Genomic DNA, 24,064 nt, shown 5'->3' on the forward strand with positions numbered 1-24,064 from the left:
TTGTCACGGCATACAGGTATACAGTGAAATGCAGGGGGTCCCGCCCGCAACGATGTGCATAATACAATAGTAATATATAATAAGAATCCAACCAATAGAACAACATTGTGCAATAAACAAGTAAACAAAGTAGGGCATATCGGTATCTGTACATGAGTTATTTACAGAGCATGGTAGGACATGCTAGGTCCTGTGATAGTGCAATACACTGTTAGCTACGGATGAGGCACTGGGTCTTTATGTACACTGCTATACAATGCTATATTATACAATCTTAAGCTCTACTATACTACTCTTAAAGTGACCTTTCCTTCTGTAAAGTGACCTTACGTGTGAGCGTGTGCAGCATGACGCCCAGGGCACACAGCACACAAATGAACACGGACGGACGGGCGGCTGCCGCTTCACTTCCGCTCCCATGTTAACGGACGCTACTGTGCACACTGGCCGCAAGCGGGAGCGCGCCTCGCGGGCGGCAAGCTATCTTTTCCGCATTGGTTGGATTCGAGGCGGCGCGGGAGGCGTCTTGATTGGACATTTTATTAACAGATTGCAGAATGGGTACAATACAGTACAGCTCTCTCTTTATTCTCCCTGCCTTTCTTTCTTTCTTTCTTTCTTTCTTTCTTTCTTTCTTTCTTTCTTTCTTTCTTTCTTTCTTTCTTTCTTTCTTTCTTTCTCTCTCCAGTCTCTTTCTCCCCCTCTCTTTCTTTCTTTCTCGTTTTCTCTCTAGAGAGAGAGAGAGGGAGAGAGAGAGAGAGAGAGGGAGAGAGAGAGAGGGAGAGAGGGAGAGAGGGAGAGAGAGAGAGAGAGGGAGAGAGAGAGGGAGAGAGAGAGAGCGAGAGAGGAGAGAGAGAGAGAGGGAGAGAGAGAGCTTGTGCTGCTGCTGGTTCTATGGAGGGCTCCAGGCTGCAGCGCGCTCTGAAGTCAGACTCTGTGTGTCTGGCCAGGCGCGCGATCCCGCTAGGAACCCGTGCGTGAAATTCGTGCACGTTGTATGTGCCCGAGCCGTATGTGTGTGTGTGCTCATGTTAAAGTGGCTGCTAGTGTGTGAGCTACATAAGACTTCACGGATCAACAGTGTTTTCCAGCTTATACCTATTTATATATATATTGATATTGCAACCACTACAGAAAAATGCGAGTACACAAGTTCAAGTTCAACTCAAGTTCAGACCTCTGTTACTCTATTTCATTAGCACTAAAAGTGGTTTTCCTTTTTTGCATTAGTAACTTCAGAATGTTATCTTACAAAAGAGACCAGGCTAATGCATGTGCTATAAGTATAAAGTTTAAAGCTTTGGAAAAAAAGAATGCAGTCCTCAAGTTCAAGTAAAATAATTGCTACTTTTCTGCCCACCTGTTAAAGAGGTTAAATATAATTAGGATCCATATCATGTGTTCACTATACTCACCAGTCTTCTTCTTGACATCCAAGGCAATCTTGAAACCCTCATCCATGAATTCCACCACCTGCAGAAATTCAGCTTCTTTGAACTGTCTGGAGGTCAGGGCTGGGGTACCTGGTGGGGAGAAGGACGCAGAGGTTGGTTGGTTGGTGAGGTCACATTTAACAAATTGGTCATTTATAGTTAGGTACACATTCACGCAATGTCTAAAATCAAGCTGTGCTCAAGTTCAAAGAGGGTGTACTTGGTAAGTGGAGTGCCATCTTCCCTCATACCACTCTGAATGTGGGGAAACAAGATTGGCGATTCATGAGCTTCCTGAAATGCTAACGAATAGAGCGAAGGGACTCTTTAATAAGTCATGATCAGCTCAACGCTTCCGTCTTGCAGAGTGAAGGGACTCTTTAATAAGTCATGATCAGCTCAATGCTTAACTTTATAATAAGACTTGATGATCTCAATGCTTGAAGTCATGATCAGCTCAATGATTGGCTCTTTAATAAGTCTTGATCAGCTCATTGTTTATTTAAACCAGTATTAATCAATTTACAATTCATTCATTTGATCTCACTCTGAGACAGCACTAGTGAATGTAATGTTAGAGAGAAATTAGACTTTGTTTTCAATTGCCTGTCACAGTCCAATTCAGCACTGGACAGCGCCCAGCTCACACACACGCACACTCAGAGTGAGACGAATACATTGCTGCTGCTGATGTACTGTCTGAGACTAACAGGAAAAATCTGCTACCGTAGCAAGTTTAGGCCACTCTGGAATTATTTTCAACTGACATTATGACCCTGCAATGTAGTTTGCTTTAGCTTGTAATAAGCTTCCTCTCCCCACCACACAGTCTGGCCCTTTTACCGACTTTGTCAGTATCAGGTCATACTTTTGCCATGGCGATCAGCAAATGTGACAATTACGGCTTCTAATTGAGACCAACCTTTTGTCAAGCATTTGTCAAAACGTGTAGATACACGCAGCCAGTAAAAGTGAGTCTATACGAGTAATTCATGATCAGCTCAATGCTTGCGTCTTGATGGCAGTGGCAACTAGCTCACTGGCCTATCTGGATCCACATATTGAGAAAGTCATTAGGTGTTTGTTACAGTATACCTGGTCTCAGGTTAATGCTGGCTAAAGTAGACTGTACCATACCTAGCCTCAGGTTACTGCTGGGTAAAGTGGAATGTACCATACCTAGCCTCAGGTTAATGCTGGGTAAAGTGGAATGTACCATACCTAGCCTCAGGTTACTGCTGGGTAAAGTGGAATGTACCATACCTAGCCTCAGGTTACTGCTGGGTAAAGTGGAATGTACCATACCTAGCCTCAGGTTACTGCTGGGTAAAGTGGAATGTACCATACCTAGACTCGGGTTACTGCTGGGTAAAGTGGAATGCACCACCTCGCCTCAGGTTAATGCTGGGTAAAGTGGAATGTACCATACCTAGCCTCAGGTTACTGCTGGGTAAAGTGGAATGTACCATACCTAGCCTCAGGTTAATGCTGGGTAAAGTGGAATGTACCATACCTAGCCTCAGGTTACTGCTGGGTAAAGTGGAATGTACCATACCTAGCCTCAGGTTAATGCTGGGTAAAGTGGAATGTACCATACCTAGCCTCAGGCCACCAGGGGCGAGGGCACTCTTGTCCCCGGGGCAGGTGTTCTTGTTAGCAGTGATTGACGCCAGCTCCAGCACCCTCTCTGCCCGTGCCCCGTCGATGCCCTTGGGTCGTAGGTCCACAAGCACCAGGTGGTTGTCCGTTCCACCTGAAACATTCACCAGGACAAGGCTTTGAACAAACTTCTCTTCAGAAAGAACCTTTAGACCTGAGTTTGGTCTCCACTAACCTCTGGGTCAGATTAACTCATCCATTAGATATATACATGTATATATGTAGTTAGGGGTGCACAGATATATCGGTCGGGTATCGGTATTGGTATCGGCCGATAAGTGCCTTGTTGACTGCCATCGGCCTATCGGTCGATAAGCTCAAATTTGCCGATGCCAGTGGGCGATAAATGTCCGTCAATTTGTGTCACGTCAATCTGGTCCACACGTTCACACTTTGAAAAAATTAAAGCAACTAAAACCCTGCCTACTCCCCCGACGTTCTGCAAACTGTCACAAGCATTCTGGCACTAGCTGAATCTGAATTAGATTATTCGTTCTACTCATATCATACATGTAACGTTAAGCTAACGTTTTTCCAACAACGATAGCTAGTTAGCCAACGCTAGCCAGCTACTGCGAAAACTATTGCAAAACTGATGATATCAGGAGCTATCAGTAGCTAGCCAGCTAGATAACGTTAGACATGTATTAAACTAACGTGAATAGTTGACTGGGTAATTTTGTTTAAACAGTAACGTTAGCTAGTATCACTCGAGGTGCACTCGACTGTTGCCGGAGCATTTGTTGTTATATAGTTACACGTTCAATAACATCAGCTTGTACCCATTCTGCAAATTATTATATATATTTTTTTAATTCACTTTTTCTCCGCATTTTCTTATTTTTCTCCCATCCCAATTTCGCCTCGCCAATTCTCCCTTCAATTCTCCCCTCCCCTGTCTCGAACGTTGCTAGACTATGCCTCCCACTGGTCGGCTGCAGTGAGGACCAAGCCTTGCATCAGAGCATGTGAGCGGAGCGGTGGATTTTGAAGTGAGCGTGGAGTGGGTTTTAAAATGGGTCAGAGCGACTCCGGAGCGAGAACTCTCCTCCGCTCCGAGCCGCTCCCAGCCGCTCAGTGCACACGATCACACAGTGGTTTAAACTGATGTAATATACATGTAGTACAATGCCAAAGCAATAGGTGGCGATGTACAAACATGAAGGCCATTTTCAACCAATGAGAAGGGTGAACCGTCACTACACATCCTGCTAAGTCAAAGTAGAATTCGCCATCTTTAAATCACCTCGGGAGCTCGCGTGAACGCAACATTTATTTTCAGTGAGAAACAAACAAAGTGCAATAAAAAAAAAAGGATACATTCACTGTGTGCCTCATTTATTGATGAAACGAAACCAACATCAACACAATGTACCACCAAGAGTGGAGAGTTTAGTCTCTCAAAAAGCGCTGTTGTTGTTGTTAGCTTACATGCTAACGTGAATGGGATCGGCCATAGCATTGCGGCTAGGCTAGCTACCTTAGCATAGTAGTTGAATGGATAAACGTTATTTAACATTGCAGAATGGGTACAATACAATACGGCTCAATACAAACAATTGTTAAGGGGCCCAGGGGGTGCAGACTGTTGTAGTTTGGTCAAATCAAGCTAATTTACATCATGCTCCAAAAAAAGATTTTTTTCTGCTGAGCGGACTGTGGAGCGCTTGATGCGCAAATGAAGCTGAGCGAGCGAGAGCGGCTTGGGGGGGGGGGGGGCAACATGAGCGAATGAGAGCGGAACTCAGCCGTCTAGAGCGAAGAGCGGATTTCTCCGCCGCTCCGCGCCGCTCACATGCTCTGCCTTGCATCACGTGTCCCCTCCAGTACACGAGGAGGCAGCTGTCGCATCTTTTCACCTGAACAGCGCGATCTCTCAGTGGCGAGGAGTAACGCATTGGGAGGCTCACGCTGCCCCCGATACTTCCTGATTCTGCTGTACAGGCGCACCAACCGACCTGTAGGAGTCGCTGTCCACAACGTCCAATCCCCACCCACCGACTTTCCCACCCTCCACCACTGCCAATTGTGGTAATATGAACGACCGGCCAAGCCGGTAGCAACGCAGAGAGCTGGGCTCGATACCAGCATCTCCTCCGTTAGTGGGGATCGCCTTTCCCACTGCGCCACTCGGCCGCCCCCATTCTGCAATCTGTTAATAAAGTTTTCAATCAGACAAATGTATAGAAAAGCTTATATTATAACATTCTTTGCAGTAAAATCATTATGCCTCATTTGGTACTCCTGCGGACGCTGGTATCCTACTTGTGAGCGGCGGGGAGCTAACGTTATTGTAGTTGGTATGGTTGTAGTTGATCTCTCGTGTAAATCAATGGCGGAGTTCCCGGAAGTAAAAAAAAACGAATAAGCGATTGCCGATTGGTGGTAAGAAAAGCAGGGCGGGTGTAAGCGGTGTGACGTAATTGGCAGAATCGACTGTCAAACTAAATTGTTCTGTTTGATTGATTGATTGATTGAAAACTTTATTAACAGATTGCAGAATGGGTACAATACAGTACAGCTCAATACAACAACAGTGGTCTGGATGATGAAGACCAGAAAAAGACTTTCGGCTTTTTTACATAAGGGTCCTCCATTTTCAATTCAGCAAAACATTTAGAGACATACAAATATACAGTAGTTTCATAATTTTTTTTTAAATGTATTTAAAAAAAAAGTTTATTTTTTATATATATTTTCTTGCCACAAATATCGGTATCGGCCAATTGTGATAGTTGAACAATCGGTATCGGCCGCACATTTTCATATCGGTGCATCCCTATGTAGTATATATTATTAAAAAGGATGGAGTTGATAGAGTGGCACATGTTGTTTTTGGCAGGGGTGTAAAGTACTTGAGTAATTGTACTTTGTTACAATACTTAAGTACTGTTTTTGGGGATTTGTACTTCACACGAGTATTATTAGGTTTGTATACTTGTACTTTTACTCAATTACATTTCAGAAAAAAAAACATACTTTTTACTCCTTACATTTAAAATGCAGACCTACAAAGTACAAATCTTGCAGGTCCAACCATTTTAATTAGTATATTTGTTTCTCTGGCCGAACTAACGTTTACGTTATTAATCCTGCGGCCACACTTTATTTAAAAGCAGCCAATCAAATCCCCATCAATGGAAAATGAACCCGTCCATACCCATGCTGATTGGTCCTTGTGCAAGACAAGAAAGCGGGGATCTTTGATTAAACACCTATCAGAAGAATAGACAGTCAGATAAAAAGTTTTAACTTTTACTTTTTAGTACTTCAGTACATTTGAAAGTAGAAACTTTTTTTTACTTTTACTCAAGTGTGTTTTTAGCCAGATACTCTTGACTTTTACTTGAGTATGATTTTGAGACGGTACCCATACTTTCACTTAAGTATAATTTCTGGGTACTTTTTACACCCCTGGTTTTTGGTAAACTTTAGTGAGATTAATATAAAAAAAAATTGAGAATGCCGACCTTGTTGTAAGATGCAGCAACATCTGTGTTTGGGTAGTGTATATTAGTTTAGTAGTATAGTTTGGGTAGTGTGTTTGGGTAGGGAATTAATTGTGTATAATTCCCGTTGCACCTTCCCTCTTGACTTAGTATCGTCCCTAGTGTTTCCATTACAAACTATGCCTGAGTTGGAGCTTATTGTGGAGAGAAATCAATGTCAGAAAAACAATCCACTCATCCAGTGCAATCAGTTAAAACACTGCTGAAACAAATATCAACAATACAAGACATCTTTGAATATTTGAATATGTAAAACATGTATATGTGACCTACAGTAGAATTACCAGGGTTAGATTAATTTAGATAATTATTTAATTTCTTTGGTCACATTGAGCTTCTCTTTTTCTTTGGTTCAACATGATAATAAACAGATGCCAGAACATATTCTGCAACATGGATGTGCGGTTAAATCCCTCTGATCGAGGAGATTATTCTTCCAGAGATGCTGCCTATATATTCCTGAAGTATGTGTTAAGTTGTTAACAGTACACAACATTTTTTACTCAATCTTTAAAACAAAAACATCTACCAGGGGACTGAAAAACTGTTGTCTAGGCAGTGACAATGCAGTAACAATGCAGGGTAAATCGGCAGACTGTCTTTTCTAGGTTATGAAATGTTTTGATGGCTATTACATACAAAAAAAAAAAAAAAAAAAGGGAAAAGAGCTGAGGCTTGCGTATTACTTGCAGTACAAGCCAGGACATTCGAAAACAAACCACTGCTTAGTTGTTAGTGACAAAATACACACTCTCACACTGACCTTTATAGGCTAGAATTATTTACACATCATGCATGTTTATGTATTTCTTCTTCCTTAAATTAATATAAATGAAACATTTGAAATGTTGTACCTGCAGACCCAATTTATCTTATACATAAAGTACATCTCAAATCAAGATATATTACCTGACACCAGAGTGTAGCCCTTGTTGAGCAGAGCTGTGGCCATGGCTTTGGAGTTCTTCATCACCTGTTGAGTATACTCTCTGAACATGGGAGACCGGGCCTGGACACACAGAGCAAAAGAGGAAGTTGAGTCATACAGTACAACGGGTCGCTCTGGTCAAGCAATCTGATTGTTAATTACACTACGCATTCCTGCCGTGCTGATGAATCACATGAAGCATGGGAAATAATAGTGATTGCTATGTCGGAAATTATGGAATAGATTTACCAACAAAAAATTTGTTTAGCGTGCTCATACCTTAAAAGCGTGGGGCAGCACGAATAAATTGGCTCTGCTAATGTATAACGTGTGTGTAGCTTCCATTCAAACAGACGGCAACAAACGTGAAATCAAGTCTCACTCGCGTGAGACTTCCTCTACAGTCTACATACTCAATACCTGGCCAGGGTACTCCTGGGTCCTAGTGTCCCCCAGGTTACACTATATGTTATGTGTGCACATGTATTTTATATGTTAACCCATTCATTGCCAACCACGAGTATAGTCGGGTTAACTCGCCATGCGACTTCCTCTACAGTCTACATACTCAATACCTGGCCAGGGTACTCCTGGGTCCTAGTGTCCCCCAGGTTACACTATATGTTATGTGTGCACATGTATTTTATATGTTAACCCATTAATTGGCAATCACGAGTATAGTCGGGTTTTAATCGTTATTTCTTTTATTAGCGATATCAATTTTTTTTTCATCCATCCAGCCTGACGTTATCATTGGGAATGGGTCTGAGCTCGCAAAGGGCAAATACCGCCGCCTATCGTCTCCCGGATGGTATTGCACATCAATGGATTGGATTGGCTGGGACTGTGCATCAGAAAAAAAACTCCGGTCCGGGGTTTCCCTTCTCGGGCAAGCAGTATCGTGTTACCACATTCATTGGGGAGGCTGGGAGCAGCGTCGATTATGTGTTTTGGACTATAACGTTGGATCAATAAATGCAATCAATATTTGGAATGGCGATCAGGAATTGGATTAATCTTTTTGCAGAACATCTACCAGTCTTGGGTTAATCAGATGTTCCTTTCTCCGCCATCGGAGCGGGCGCACGTGTGTGCGTGCCGTTAGCGCTGACCAAGGCACGGATAATCGATTTTTCAGCCCGCTTCTCTAGCGTGCATAATGACACATATACTATCGATAATCTAGCGTTTATTTGAAAACTATTCATAAATCAGCCGAAAAATTACAACGTGTTTTGTGTATTCCACTAAAGGGCTATTATCGCGGATTTCTCTGGAATTACTAGAAATCTCCAAAACTATACTCGTATTCAAAACGGTATAAAACGGAAATGTACCGATGAAAAAACAATCCGTTTCGTACATGTTGACTGCAAGCAAGTCATTAGGCTGGTCCTCTCTGTACCAAAGAAGACAATCACACATGTTGATTTTTATCCTTAAGTCATTGCTAGGTAAGCTGCCCTTATATATCTCCAGACTTCTGTCCTTTTATATTTGCTTTTTTAATACCAGACGAGCAGCAAATGGGATGCTTTTAAATGTTCCTTTGATGCAGTCAGAGCTTGGTAAAGCTGCATTCTCCCACTATGCTCCCTTTTTATGGAATATGTTGCAAGTAAAACTTTGTCTACAGGCACTTCCTACTGTGAATGCTTTTAAAGGTATGCTACGATTGGCCCTTTATGAAACATGTAACTGTTTTACCTGATGCTATTGTTGATGTGATTATGCTCCTTGCCACTGCACAAATGACCTTCTGTATTTATATTTGAATTGTATGTTTTTTTGTTTAATGCCCTGTTTTATGTTGAAACTTGTTGTGTGCCGTGTTGGTCAGGACTCCCTGGAAGAAGAGATCTTGTATCTCAATGGGACATTCCTGGATAAATAAAGGATAAATAAAATAAATAAATAAAAAATAAAAATTGATAAGCGACGGGTGTATTAGATCCATAGCCATAATTTAAGATATAGTTTAAGCGTTCGCAAATATCCCCGTCCTCCCATTGACTTCAGTGCTGGCACGCTAGACCTAATTTGGTCATATGGGCGTGGCTCTGAATGAGTTAATAAAATTACATTTATGTATAGTCCTAATTCTGTCACTGTTTGATGTCACAAAGAAGGGTGTATCCGAAAGCTGTCTACATTTGTAACAGGTGATGAAAAAGTCAACAAATAATTAACTGTATTAGACATTTGTTAATGATGAATAGTCTTCACTTTCACAAATTCACAAATGTGTTACTACACATTAAACAACATTATTGAATGATTAACAAATCAAGTACAATGTTGATAATGAGTTATAAATAATGTAGAACTAATTTGTAAATGTTATACAAATAGTTATAAATGATGATAATTTACGAATGTATATAAATGGTTTGTTCATGATTACATTACATTTACATTTAGTCATTTAGCTGACGCTTTTATCCAAAGCGACTTACAAGTTCTGTACGAGGAAGGGTACAACTCTATCAGCTGAGTAACAATGTTCATCAAAGTGTTGCGTGTTACAGTGTAGGTTAGTTTATTAGGACAAGTGCATGACAGTAAGGTTAGTTAGGGTTAGAGTTTTTTTAATTTTTTATAATTTTTTATTATATTATTATTTCAGATAATGGTTGAAGAAGTGCGTCTTAAGTCGACGGCGGAAGATTGATTAGTTCATTATCTACAAATACCTTATAAAGGTCTTATAACTGAGTGTTATTATAAAGTGTTACCGAAAACCAGGCAGCACCCATGTTGGTAACTATTGTAATAAATACATTAATAGCACGGTATACTGTGCCTCCTACCTAGCAGCGTCACCACTGTGCCCCTGGTCACTTTAACCCTTTGGTTGCCGAAAACGTAGATCTACGTTTCTGTGGCCCAGCGCTTGAGTGCCGGACACGTCACAGAAACGTAGATCTACGTTTCTGTTTCGGTATTTCTTTTATTCGCTATTGCCATTCATAATTCATCGGGGCAGCCTGTGCAGGCTGTTCTGAGTGTGTCTGAGATCGCAGATGGAAAATACCGCCGCCTAACGCCTCGCGGCCGCTATTGCACTCCATTTGAAACGATGTCGTTTGTTTTCTGGGCCGAGCTGAGCCGTGCGGGCGGGGACAAAATGTTCCGGCAAGACGATTGCTTACAACGATGCATCAACTAGGCTGCCCCCCCCCCCTCGTTCATATGCAATGCCGGATAACGTGGGACGGATTACCGCAACCAGTACTTGGAATGGCGATCAGATAATTGGATAATTTTTATTGCATTACATCAGAGACAAGGTAGGGACAGTATATATCCAATCTTGCGTTGATCTGATATTTTTTCCCCCGCGATTGCTCTGTGTATGTGTGTGTGCTGTTTCCCGTTGGCAGTGATCACAGCACGGAGGTGCGCCCACTCCAACCCCCCTTTCATGTATGCACGAGGAGATATAATACCAATAATCTAGCGTTGATTTCAGGATGATTAGATAATCAGGCGAAAAATGGCAACGTGATAAGTGGATTTGACTAAAGGGCTGTTTTGGAATTACACAGGAACACTCTACCACTATACTCATATTCACCACGGTATAAAACGGAAATGTATAGATGAAAAAATTATCTGTTTCTTGCACGTTGACCGGAAAAAACCCACTGACAATCGACAGCGTTATTAGATCCATAGCTATAATATAAAATATAGGTTTAGCTCTACAAACAAGGTGAGCGTTTACATGGGGTTAATGGGCGGCAAGGCCTATGCACTTCCTGGAAGGGGGCGTGGCCCCCAATGTGTTAAGTGATACACTTTATGTGTATCTCCATACGCAAAAGGCCTATAAATTATTTGTTTGAGGTGCAAATAAAAAATGAAATACCGTAATTTTCGGACTATAAACCGCGGCTTTTCCCCCCATTTTTCGACCCGGCGGCTTATAAAATGGTGTGGCTAATCTATGGATTTTTACAGCTAACTGGGCGCGCTCCCTCAGCTCTGTGACCGTCAGATCAGACTCCTAAATCTGCTGCAGCAGTGCACGCCTTGCCCCTCCTCCATATTAACATGAAAGAGGGAACTATTCTGGACTGGGTTGGACTGGGTTGGGCAGTGAAAGAAGAAAACCGAAGTATGTGTTGTGAAGTTAACTTTGAACCTCGGTTGTCAAGCCGCGTCAATGTTGTGTATGCATCTGGGTAGACATCACAACGGTGTTCACTGTGCCTTTAAGACGGCACGGTGGTCTTACGACAGGGCTGTGAAATAGTATTGTGGTAACGTCAGTTGGGTTGGTGTGCTGTTGTGCACTGGTTGAGCATGCAATAAAACGTCTAACCTTACGTCGTAGTCGGGTGCATTCTTGGAAACATTATAGTCAATATAACAGATACACCTAGCTAACATGGGGCTGGCTGCTTTGAGCACAAACACACACCACACACACACACACACACACACACACACACACACACACACACACACACACACACACACACACACACACACACACACACACACACACACACACACACACACACACACACACACACACACACACACACACACACACACACACACACACACACACACACACACACACACACACACAGGGCTAACGTTAGCTAGCAAGCAGCTATAGCTAAAACGATAACTAGAAGCTAACTACTGTATACAGTTCCAATAGAGACTAACATTACACCTCTGTGATTTAAATGTGTCCTTAGTAACTTGTACTCGAGGGTTGTACTAGGGTTGGATGCAGTTCCCCGTTGGTCAGTCTGTCTGTTTTCCATCTTCTGCTGTGTTTAACGTTATCCGTTTGCGAGTGCTCCCTTGACTGATGGCCAGTACTGCGGGAACTTTTATTAAACATTCTATATGTTCGTGGGTTGGCCAGTACTGCGGGAACTTTTAAACATTCTATATGTTCGTGGGTTGGCCAGTACTGCGGGAACTGTTATTAAACATTCTATATGTTCGTGGGTTGGCCAGTACTGCGGGAACTTTTATTAAACATGCTATATGTCCGCGGGTTGGCCAGTACTGCGGGAACCTTTATTAAACATTATATGTCCGTGGGTCTTGTGCAGTGCTCTCGTGGCACTGTCAACAAAGCGAACACTCAGAAGACGCGCACCGTTTGCCAGTGACCGTGATTGCAGAATGTTTTTTTTGTTTACTCGCCAGTGGGGAATCACTCGCCAAACATAAAAAATACTCGCATTTGGCGAGTAAAGTGGCCTAATTTCCTCCCCTGCTGGCTAACTAACATGGCTATCGTTCTGTGAGCTGGCGTTAGTACCTGGCTGCCGCTGGCTAACTAACGTGGCTATCGTTCTGTGAGCTGGCGTTGGTACCTGGCTGGCGCTGGCTAACTAGCTATCGTCCTGTGAGCTAACGTTAGTACCTGGCTGGCGCTGGCTAACTAACGTGGCTATCGTTCTGTGAGCTGGCGTTGGTACCTGGCTGGCGCTGGCTAACTAACGTAGCTATCGTTCTGTGAGCTGGCGTTGGTACCTGGCTGGCGCTGGCTAACTAACGTAGCTATCGTTCTGTGAGCTGGCGTTGGTACCTGGCTGGCTAACTAACGTGGCTATCGTTCTGTGAGCTGGCGTTGGTACCTGGCTGGCTAACTAACGTGGCTATCGTTCTGTGAGCTGGCATTGGTACCTGGCTGGCTAACTAACGTGACTATCGTTCTGTGAGCTGGCGTTGGTACCTGGCTGGCTAACTAACGTGGCTATCGTTCTGTGAGCTGGCGTTGGTACCTGGCTGGCTAACTAACGTGGCTATCGTTCTGTGAGCTGGCGTTAGTACCTGGCTGGCGCTGGCTATTGTTCTGTGAGCTGGCGTTGGTACCTGGCTGGCGCTGGCTAACTAGCTATCGTTCTGTGAGCTAGCGTTGGTACCTGGCTGGCGCTGGCTAACTAGCTATCGTTCTGTGAGCTAGCGTTGGTACCTGGCTGGCGCTGGCTAACTAGCTATCGTTCTGTGAGCTAGCGTTGGTACCTGGCTGGCGCTGGCTAACTAGCTATCGGTCTGTGAGCTAGCGTTGGTACCTGGCTGGCACTGGCTAACTGGCTATCGTTCTGTGAGCTAGCGTTGGTACCTGGCTGGCGCTGGCTAACTAACGTGGCTATCGTTCTGTGAGCTAACGTTAGTACCTAGCTACCGTTACTGTTTAAACAAAAATGTTAATACATGGGAGCTTCCTCAAACAGCCATATCTTTCCTGACAATCCCCTCTGTGCACGAACCCTTACATAATGGTAATTAAACATTAAAACACCTGCGGCTTATAGTCCAGTGCGGCTTATATATATGTACACATCATTCAATTGAGCTGCTGCGGCTTATATTCAGGTGCGCCTTATAGTCCGAAAATTACGGTAATTGCAGAAGTGAATGAAGTCAAGTACCTAGGAATCATATTAGACAAGAACCAAAAATTTGACAAACAGGTACATTATGTATGTAAGAAGGTCAAGCTTAATTTAAACTGTTTTTGTTTTATTAGAAGGGATCGGTCAAAGCTGTAAAGCTGCTCAACTTTATATGCACGCTATGATTCTTTCCCACTTGTCTTACTGTATCACATCATGGTCACAAACCTCACAATCCAGTCCGGACGGGCTGTCAGGCTGCTCAACGATCAACATCAACTTGCCCCCCCCCACATCCCACCCCCCCCGCACCCCCCATCTCCAACCCCCGGTGACATAACTCCCACTTCCACATTACAACAATAACTGTGAACTGGACTTGCATTCACTGGACTTTCATCCATTGCAAGTCAACCCCCCCCCCCCCCCTCCTTCCATTAACTCAGGGGTTCCCAAACTTTTCAGGCCGCGACCCAAAAAAAATAACGGTGTCAGAGAGCCGTGACCCCCACTATTATAGGAGGTAAAAATATATATATATATATATATATATATATATATATATATATATATATATAAAAAAATATTGACACACACTAATAAGCATTGGAGGCTTTTAACCAGGGCCGGACTGGGGAACTCATTCAGGCCAGGAAATATAGTGCAAAATATAGCCCCAGTCAGGCCACTTTTTAAGCAGGGGGTCTGGGGGTCCCCCACCAGGACATTTCTGGTTACAAAGACTTCATTTCCTGCATTCTGGTGCAGGCATTCTTTAATTTGTACCCTTTAAATGCCAGTGTTTGTGATGGCATCACAAATTATTGTTAAAAAACAGGCTAGCATATGATTAGCAACAACACTGATTTTGATGGATTTGGATAATGTCAGATTGAAAATACAATCTTTTATTCAACTTCAGCCCTGATCATAACACCACATATTAATTTTATAATTCTAACCCTTTAAATGCCAGTGTGTGTGATGGCATATATTTGCAATATATCAAATGCAAAGTAGATTTTTCTGGGGGGGATTATTACAGGCTAGCATGTGTCAATGATTAGCAACAACAGTTTTTTGTAAGGGTCCCACCTCCACCAATCACATGCGGCTCCTTGTGTGTGTGTGTGTGAGAGCAAGAGAGAGAGAGAGAGATAGTTCTCCAACATGTGTGAGTTGCAGTGATCTCCTGGTTGTTCCCCACCTAGGTTATCTAACTATTGCGCTGCTGCAACTAGAAACACTGTCCTGGCCTGCTTCTAAGTTCAGTGGCCTGACTGCAAAAAAAAAAAGAAAAAAATTATTTTTTGAAATCATCTGGCGACCCCCCCATGGCGGCTCACGACCCTCCTGTGGGTCGCGACCCCGACTTTGGGAACCCCTGCATTAACTCACTGGACTCTCACTGAAATATTTAGATTTAGATTTATTTATTTGCACTAGCACTAAATGCACTTGGGACAATGATGGTATGTTATTATTATTGAGGACATTGGGACATTGATACTTTATTATTATATTACTATTATTATTGACATTATTATTTTGCACATGCTATATCTTATGTTTGTATGCCAGTGGTGATGTTCCTAACAAATTTCCGTTGTACCAACAATGACAAATAAAAATCTATTCTATTCTATTCATACTAAAACCCATAACTATAATATACAAATAGGCTATAAAATAATGGACCGTAAACCAATGCGATGGCATCACTGCAGTGTTTTGAGTAAGCAAAATCTTTTCACGTTTGACAATTTTGTAATTTTCTGTAATATTAGACACATTTTAAAATGTTTGCACAATCATGTATCATCATTATTTTCTGGACTGGTGGTTAGACGTTGGAGCTCTAGCAGAGCAAACACACAAGCTTCCAATAATGGTGACTGTACTGTTCCCATGTGGCAAGAGTTTGTCTGGACAGTCTGCCTTCTCTGTTAAAGGGGCAAACTTATGGAACTCTCTGCCTACCGTCTTAAAACTGGAGTCCAATACCAACGTCTTCAGCAGAGGACTCAAGGTATGGCTGAAATCAAAGCAGCAGTGCTCACATAATGGACCAGGACTGGTTTTGTTATTTTGATCATGGACTCTTGTTCTGGTAACTATTTGTTCTGATTTGTGATTTTAATTCTGTATTATACTGTTAATTTTATTCTATCTTTTAGAAAAGCCTCAATGGACTAGTGTTGAAAACTAGCACTTGTGCTATAAACACGAAAAACAACACATCTGGTCTGTCCACTGTGACTGGTCCAATGTAGCTGTGGTGTCTATTTTAAATAAACGTTTTCATTAATTCAAGTCGCAAAAGCCAAATGTATCCCTACCATTTGTACAGCTACACCTAAACCTCTCCTTAATTCTGTTGAGGAAATAGAAATACAACAGTAGTGGGTCCTGAGCTCCCACCTAGCTGCTCCTGAGGCTAAAAGACATGTAGTCTGGTTCAGTGATCAAGAGCTCTGGGCCCAGTTATCCAAAATCATCTAAGTGCCAAGATAATCTTTGCTCTCGTTAAATCTAATGGTCAAGGATGATACTGGTGGGGGGCGTGGCTAGGCGAGCAATGGAGTAACACGCTGTTTGTTCTAGCTCCCGTCGAGCCTCTACTTATTTTTATTTTATCTTAATTTAATAAGCTTACGGATTTACAAAACTTAGTGAATCTTACTCAGGGTACATTTGTTCAAACCAATGGTCATTGTTTACACGGACAGATGGCATCAAACCTACGCAAATACAGTTACGTCTCGAATCCAAGTAGGCCTGTAAAAGCCTCGACTCCCATTTCTGGGCCACCACCATCCACACCGTCAAAGATGTCCGGCGTGGATACCACAGCCTTAAAGGCGGAGATTCTCCTCGCGCTGAAATCGGAACTCGCAGAGATAATACAATCGGAATTGAAAGGTGCACTTTCCAAAGAGTTCGAACTTATCAGAAATGATTTGAAAGTGATGAATGAGGAAATGTGAAGCTGTGTAGCGACACTGCGTGTGGACATGAACAAAATGGAGGCTACAGTTAAAGACGTGGAGGGTGGTCTCTCGAGGTGGTCGGACGAGGTGGTAACGCTACAAACCACAGTCGAAGACTTAAAATCAGAGATGGCGGGTCTCAGAGGGAAGTGTGAAGACATGGAAGGAAGAATGCAGAGGTGCAATGTGAGGATAATTGGGGTGGCTGAGACGGAAGGCTTGAGTTCCACTGCGTCGGTCTCAAAACTACTGAGAGACGTGCTACGAATGGATGATGAAGTGCTGGTAGACCGCTCGCACAGAACACTGGGGCCGAAGAGGACGGACGGGAAGCCTCGTGCTATCGTGGCTAAACTCCACTACTACCAGGACTGTGTCGAGGTTGAGCCGAGCGCGCGCTCAGGCCCCAATACAGTTCAACGGAATGCCTATTGCGATCTTCCCCGACTATGCCACGAGCGTCGCGAAGGCCAGGGCTGCGTTTACGGAGGTGAGGAAGCTACTACGCGGTCGTGAGGGCACCCGGTACGGCATTCTTTTTCCAGCCAGACTTCGCATCACGCACGGGGGAAAAGATAAAGAGTTCATCGATGCAGGTGAAGCAATGAGCTACGTTAGAAAGAACATTGTACACACTGCAGCGGGTGAGACCACATAGAAAGAGAGATGTATCGGTGTGTACATGCTGCTTATGATATGCAGGTGATGTGAACAATGTATCATATTAACTTCAACAGGACAATATATGTATAGAGGCTACTGTAATGTCTACTGTGTAGCGTCATCTGCCTAGCATTGAGAGGACGCCACTGGACACCATATTTCAAGCTAAGTGACTCACCAATCTCCAGCAAATTCATTGCTCTCTACTTATGATGTACAGGTGATGTGAAAAGTGTATAATTTTGGCCCCAATAGGACAATGTGTGTATACACATACAGACATATAAATATGTACACACATGCTCGACTGAGGGGGGGGGGGGGTGGGTGGGACAGATGTGTAGAGGCCGACCCTGCAGGGCACTATATTATAGTGGTGGGGAAACTGCATTCATTTCTGGTCATTCTGGCTAATATCTACGCACCAAACTGGGACAACCCTTCGTTCTTCACCAGCCTTTTTTCTCACCTACCGGATATGATCTCGCACCATCTCATCCTTGGCGGTGACATGAATTGTGCACTCTCCCCGGTGCTGGACCGTAGCTCGCCCAGAAAGGCCCCCCAGTCCAGCTCGGCCCGCGCAATCCGGCGCTTTCTTAAATCATATGGGGTAGCTGACGTGTGGCGGTTTCGTAATCCTACATCCAGAGGATACTCCTTTTTTTCCCCGGTCCATAATACCTTCTCGCGCATAGACAGCTTTCTCCTGGATAGGAGACTCCTTCCCCTCGTAACCAAATGCGAATACGGAGCGATAGTTATCTCAGACCATGGTCCCTTAGTTATGAAAATTAGTATCCCGAATACACGGCTCGGCCACCGCCAGTGGAGACTCAACCCGTTGCTCCTGTCGGAGGAAGCCTTCACAAGCTTCATCACCTCGGAAATTACATTATTTCTTGACATTAATAAGACTCCGGGAATGTCTTCTTTAACCATTTGGGAATCATTGAAGGCGTACTTAAGGGGACAGGTGATTTCATATTGCGCCAACCAAAAGAAGATAAACACGGCACGCCTTAAGCAACTGACAGACGAGATTTTGGAGCTAGATAGACTACATAGCCACTCGCCATCAACCGACACGTTGAAAAAACGTATATCGCTGCGAACTGAGTTTGACCTCCTGTCAACGTGACAGGCTGAGTACCTCATTACTAAAACGCGACACGGGTACTACACGGGAACATGAGGAGAAGGCCGGACGGATACTTGCCCATCAGCTGCGACAAAGAACTGCCAACCAGTCCATCCCCACTATCAACGACGAGCGAGGCTCAAAAGCCACTGACAACCTTAAACACAATAAAAGCTTTAAAACGTTCTACCAATCGTTATACACCTCGGACTCGCAAGTGGGGCCCTCCACGCTAGACGATTTCTATAGGACCCTCCGCGTCCCGACAGTCGACCCAGAGAGGGCCGCAGATCTGGAGGAGGAACTGACGGTTGCGGAGATTACGTCAGCGATTAGATCTATGCAGAGTGGCAAGTCCCCGGGGCGACGGCTACCCTACAGACTTCTACAAAAAATTCTGTCCCCGCTGCTGCTAGCCGTATTTGATGAATCATTCTCAACAAATTCTCTTCCTCCGACCATGTGCCAAGCGGTTATCTCCTTAATCCTTAAGAAAGACAAGAACCCACTGGAATGCGGCTCGTTACGTCCAATTTCCTTCCTTAATGCCGATGTCAAGGTTCTCGCTAAGGTTCTGGCCCGTCGTCTGGAGGGGGTTCTCCCCTCAATTATCTCGCCGGACCAAACAGGCTTCATCAAGAATCGGTACTCTTTCTTTAATATCAGACGCCTCCTAAATATCCTGTATAGCCCCTCTCCACCCGGAACACCTGAGGTGGTCCTCTCCCTTGATGAGGAAAAAGCGTTTGATCGGGTGGAGTGGGACTATCTTTTTCACGCTCTGGAGAGGTTTGGGTTTGGCCCTAGCTTGGATTAAAATTCTATATACGTCTCCGATGGCTGCCGTTCGCACCAACAAAATCTATCGACCTACTTTGAACTCCATAGGGGTACGAGACAGGGATGTCCTTTATCTCCACTCCTTTTCGCGATCGCAATGGAGCCCCTTGCGCTGGCTCTGAGGCAGAACACCGATATCAAGGGGATCATGCACGCGGGCTCGGAGCATAAAGTCTCGCTCTACGCGGACGACATGTTGTTGTATATATCACAATCCCAAACGAGTCTTCCTCGGTTGATGACCCTACTTGCGGACTTCGGCAAAATATCCGGATACAAAATCAACATTCAAAAAAGCGAACTGATGCCCGTCTGCACCTCGGCGGATCGGATACCTCTGAGCACATTCCCGTTTAAAATTAGCCCTAAAAAGTTCAAGTACCTCGGGATATGGATCACGCATGAACATAAGGACCTATATATGGCTAACTATCAACCTTTACTGTCTAACCTGGCGAGAGATATTGAACGTTGGGACCCCGTCGCTATCCCTGGGTGGGAGAATCAACACAATAAAGATGAATGTATTGCCGAAATTTCTATATGTATTTCAGAGTCTTCCAGTCTTTCTGACCAAGACATTCTTCTCCAAGATAAACAACCAGATATCTCCCTTTATCTGGAACAAAAAAACGCCCCGGATCAAAAGATCTATGCTGCAGAGACCCGCGTAATGGGTGGGATGGCGCTTCCAAACTTTATTTACTACTACTGGGCAGCAAACATAAGATAGTTATTATACTGGGTAAAGGGGGAGGACACAGCCCCCTGGTGGACAGTACTGGAGAGAGCGTCGGTTAAATCCACCTCCCTATCTGCCTTGTTATGTGCTAGGCTCCCATTCACACAGCCCATATCTAGCTTTACCTCGGACCCAGTTGTCATCCACTCGATAAAAGTGTGGAACCAATTTAAAAGAACCTTCTCCCTCAGGGAACTATCACTGGCTGCTCCGATCACAAGAAATCACATGTTTGTCCCATCAACGATGGATAAGGCCTTTGACAGTTGGGTTGGGAGTGGAGTGATTACGCTGTCTGACCTCTATATGGATGGCAACTTTGCCTCCTTTGAACAGCTAGTAAAGAAATACAAGATCCCTAGGTCACACTTCTATAGATACTTGCAACTCCGGAGCTTCGTAACTTCGAACTCGGACTGCTACCCAGTGTGTCCTCCTGCCTCCCTTTTAGACTCGATCTTGAACTGTTAACTGATCCAGAAACAGGCTATAAGCAGAATTTATGAACTACTTAATAGAAGCAACTCGACACCTTTAGACCTCCTCAGGGGCAGATGGGAGACTGACTTAGGTGAACCAATCACAGAGGTCACATGGGACAAGATAATACAGGGGATTTTCTCCTCTTCCATTTGCCTTAAACATGCGGTTATCCAATTTAAAATTGTACACCGACTGCATTGGTCTAAAGACAGGCTCTCTAAGATATATCCCGACATAGACCCTCTATGCGACCGCTGCAGACAGGCTCCAGCCACTCTGCTCCACATGTTCTGGATGTGCCCAAAGTTGCACACCTACTGGCAGACCATCTTTGACACCTTCTCTAAGATATTTGGAAAGGAAGTGGAGCCATCACCATATATTGCATTATTCGGAGTGGCCCCAGCGGACATCCACTTTAGATGGTGGGAGTCTAGAATGCTGGCCTTCTGTTCACTTTTGGCCAGAAGGCTGATACTGTTCAAATGGAAGGACCCAGGTTCACCTGTCTACGGCCACTGGATGAGAGAGGTCATGTATCATATTAAACTGGAGAAGATCAGGTATACTATCAGAGGTTGTACCGAAAAATTCCACAATATTTGGGATCCTTTCCTAACTTTCTTTGAGGGTATGGAAGCGGATAATGTGACAGAGGCGATCTGACTGGCCTTCCTGGTCTCTCAGCTTGTTATTATTATTATTTTTTTCTATTATGTTCTTACTTTTCTTCTTCTCTATCTGCAGAATGCAAGAGATATGTGACTGCTGTCGGGTGATTTAAAAGCTAAAAGGAAAAACAATGATTAATAAACGATCTAAGATATTGTAGAATGATTTTGTCTGGTATAGGGGTGGGGGGAGGGAGGGAGGGAGCGCCTTATTTTATTTTTATTTTCTTTTGGCCCATGTTAGACTAGGCAGAATTTCAGAAAATGTGCTTGTATAAAGTGCTGAAGGCATTTCGTGTTTATTTTTGGTACACAACATTTCTAGGGGTATTAAGGGGTGCTGAATCCAAATCTGCTGTATACCAAGCTCAAAAATGTCAAATAAGGTCTCAAAATCGAGAAATCCAACATGGCCGCCAGCACCAGGCCCTCTCTCCACAAAAACAGGTGCTAAACCCACAGTTTTTATTCTACTGACATGAAACTTTGCACAGAACATCTGCACCTATGGAGGAAGAAAGTAGGAATATAGCTGGGGTGCAACCATGAGTAACAGGGTGTTTTTGACTGTCTAACTGTAATCTTTGTATAGGCTAGGATAAAAAAAATTACATTTCTTCAGTGTTTGCAGGTATACTACAGAAATTTGGTAATAACTGTACAGTGTTGGACACCAACATTAGAATCCCCCAAGTCTTAGCTTTCTTCAGGCACCAAGTGTATACAAGTAGCTCTTATAAATCTGGATATATAAGCATTTTAATGTAAGCATGCTGTTTTAGGCGAATTTTCTAAAAATAAATGGTGGGGCTTAATGAGTTAAGTGTGACTACAGAAGGTACAAACCTGAATTAAATGTGCTTTTGTAAGTTTTCTTACATACATCAACAAGGACTTGGTCACACTGGAGATTCAAGAATCCATACTTGGCGCAGAACACCTTGGACAGGCACAACTGAACATGTTTGTGGACAAACGTTTGTGTGAACCTCCAGATAGTGACCAGCACCTGAACCTGAAATCACCCATTCCAAAGAACAAAGCCAAGACATTTGCCTCTTTGTATGAAGTTGTGCAACTTTCCAAGAACAAGCAAAACACCATCAAAGTGGACAGGCAGATTCTACAAAGGCTCATCACAGCTTACAGAGCAGGTCGTAAGGTAGACCTTGACAATATCCTCCAGCATGAGCTCATGCCCATCCCGCCATCTCTGGCCACAACTAACGGGAGTCTACATTCCACCAACAAGTCTGTGTTAGCAAATATACTGACGAAACAAGTTAAAACCCCTGCAGATCTTACTCTTCAGGGACCCAGCTGCCTGGTCATTGATGGCCAAGCTCTGGTAATGGCACTCGGAAAGCCACCTGATACTACAACATTTGGTGACTATGCCAACAAGTTCACTGACACTGTGTTGAAGATGGGAGCAAAATACCAGAGGGTAGATGTCGTCTTTGACAGATACCATGACCAATCCATCAAAACAGGCACAAGGGTGAAACGCAAACAGCGCCACAGACCAGTACGTCGTGAAATCAAAAACAAGTCTGTTCCACTTCCTGCCGATTGGTCGATCTTCATGGCCCTTGAAGACAACAAATCAGATATCGCTCAACTACTCTCAAACCACCTGATAGAACACAGCCCAGATGATGAACCTGTAGTTGTAGTATCAGAGAGGTTTGCTGAAGCGACAAGTGTCAGGTCAACAGATCCAGATCTTGAAGTCTCCTCTCTGAGTGCTGACCATGAGGAAGCTGATACACGTCTGATTTTCTCATCCAGGCTCCAGTGGAAACAATCGTCGTGTCAGTGCGTGACACAGATGTGCTGCTACTACTCTTGGCTCACTATGACAGAATCCGATTTATGCATCTCTACATCTTTACATCCACCTGCAAGACTGTAGACTCTAGACTGTTTGTCGTTAACAGAATTGTGGACATAATGCCTATAACAGAGAGATAAAAAGGAATGAAGGAACAGAATAAATCACTGTAAGGACAATTGTATCATGTGTTCGAATATACTTGTACGGGAGCTGGCTATAATCCTTTAATTATCTTCTACTCTATTCTATTCAGGAAGAGTCACATGGCATGTATCGAAGCATGCAACTGTAAGAAAGTCAACACCTGCCGGAACACTGAGGAAGAGTGCGAATAAGCTGTCACTGTAAGGATTACTGTAACAAGTATTCAAACGTACAGAGGAAGATTCCGGTAAAAAGCGGGGAGATGGAATAGCTTTCATGTTGAACAACAATTGGTGTGATCCAGGCAACGTGAAGGAGCTTTCAAACCACTGCTCCCCAAACCTGGAGTATATATCCATCAAGTGCCGGCCATTCTTTCTCCAGAGAGAATTAACGTTGGTCATTCTGATCGGAGTGTATATTCCATCACAAGCAAACACAGGCGACGCGCTCTCCAAGCTCCACGACGAGGTAAACAAGCTCCAAGCAGCTAACGTTGATGCTGCTATTGTGGTTGTGGGTGATTTCAATAGCGCTAATCTGAGAAAAATGCTGCCAAAATTCTACCAGCATGTAACTTGTTCTACCAGAGGCGGGAATATTTTAGACCATTGCTACTCGCAATTTAAGAACTGTTACAAATCACATGG

The 24,064-nt window shown here is 43.7% G+C and overlaps 1 protein-coding gene across 1 annotated transcript in view; it reads right to left on the reverse strand.

Annotated features, from left to right (window-relative positions):
* Positions 1-24,064, reverse strand: part of shmt2 (serine hydroxymethyltransferase 2 (mitochondrial)) — a 166,412-nt gene that overhangs the window by 7,831 nt on the left and 134,517 nt on the right. The window contains exons 9-11 of the mRNA XM_084316786.1: positions 7,511-7,610; positions 3,031-3,186; positions 1,416-1,523 (exon numbers count right to left, since the gene is read on the reverse strand). Coding sequence (XP_084172912.1) covers positions 1,416-1,523; positions 3,031-3,186; positions 7,511-7,610 — 364 coding nt within the window. The remainder of the gene's footprint in view (positions 1-1,415; positions 1,524-3,030; positions 3,187-7,510; positions 7,611-24,064) is intronic.

This window comes from Notolepis coatsorum, assembly GCF_963971535.1.
Source record: "Notolepis coatsorum genome assembly, chromosome: 6".
NCBI classification, from domain to species: domain Eukaryota; kingdom Metazoa; phylum Chordata; class Actinopteri; order Aulopiformes; family Paralepididae; genus Notolepis; species Notolepis coatsorum.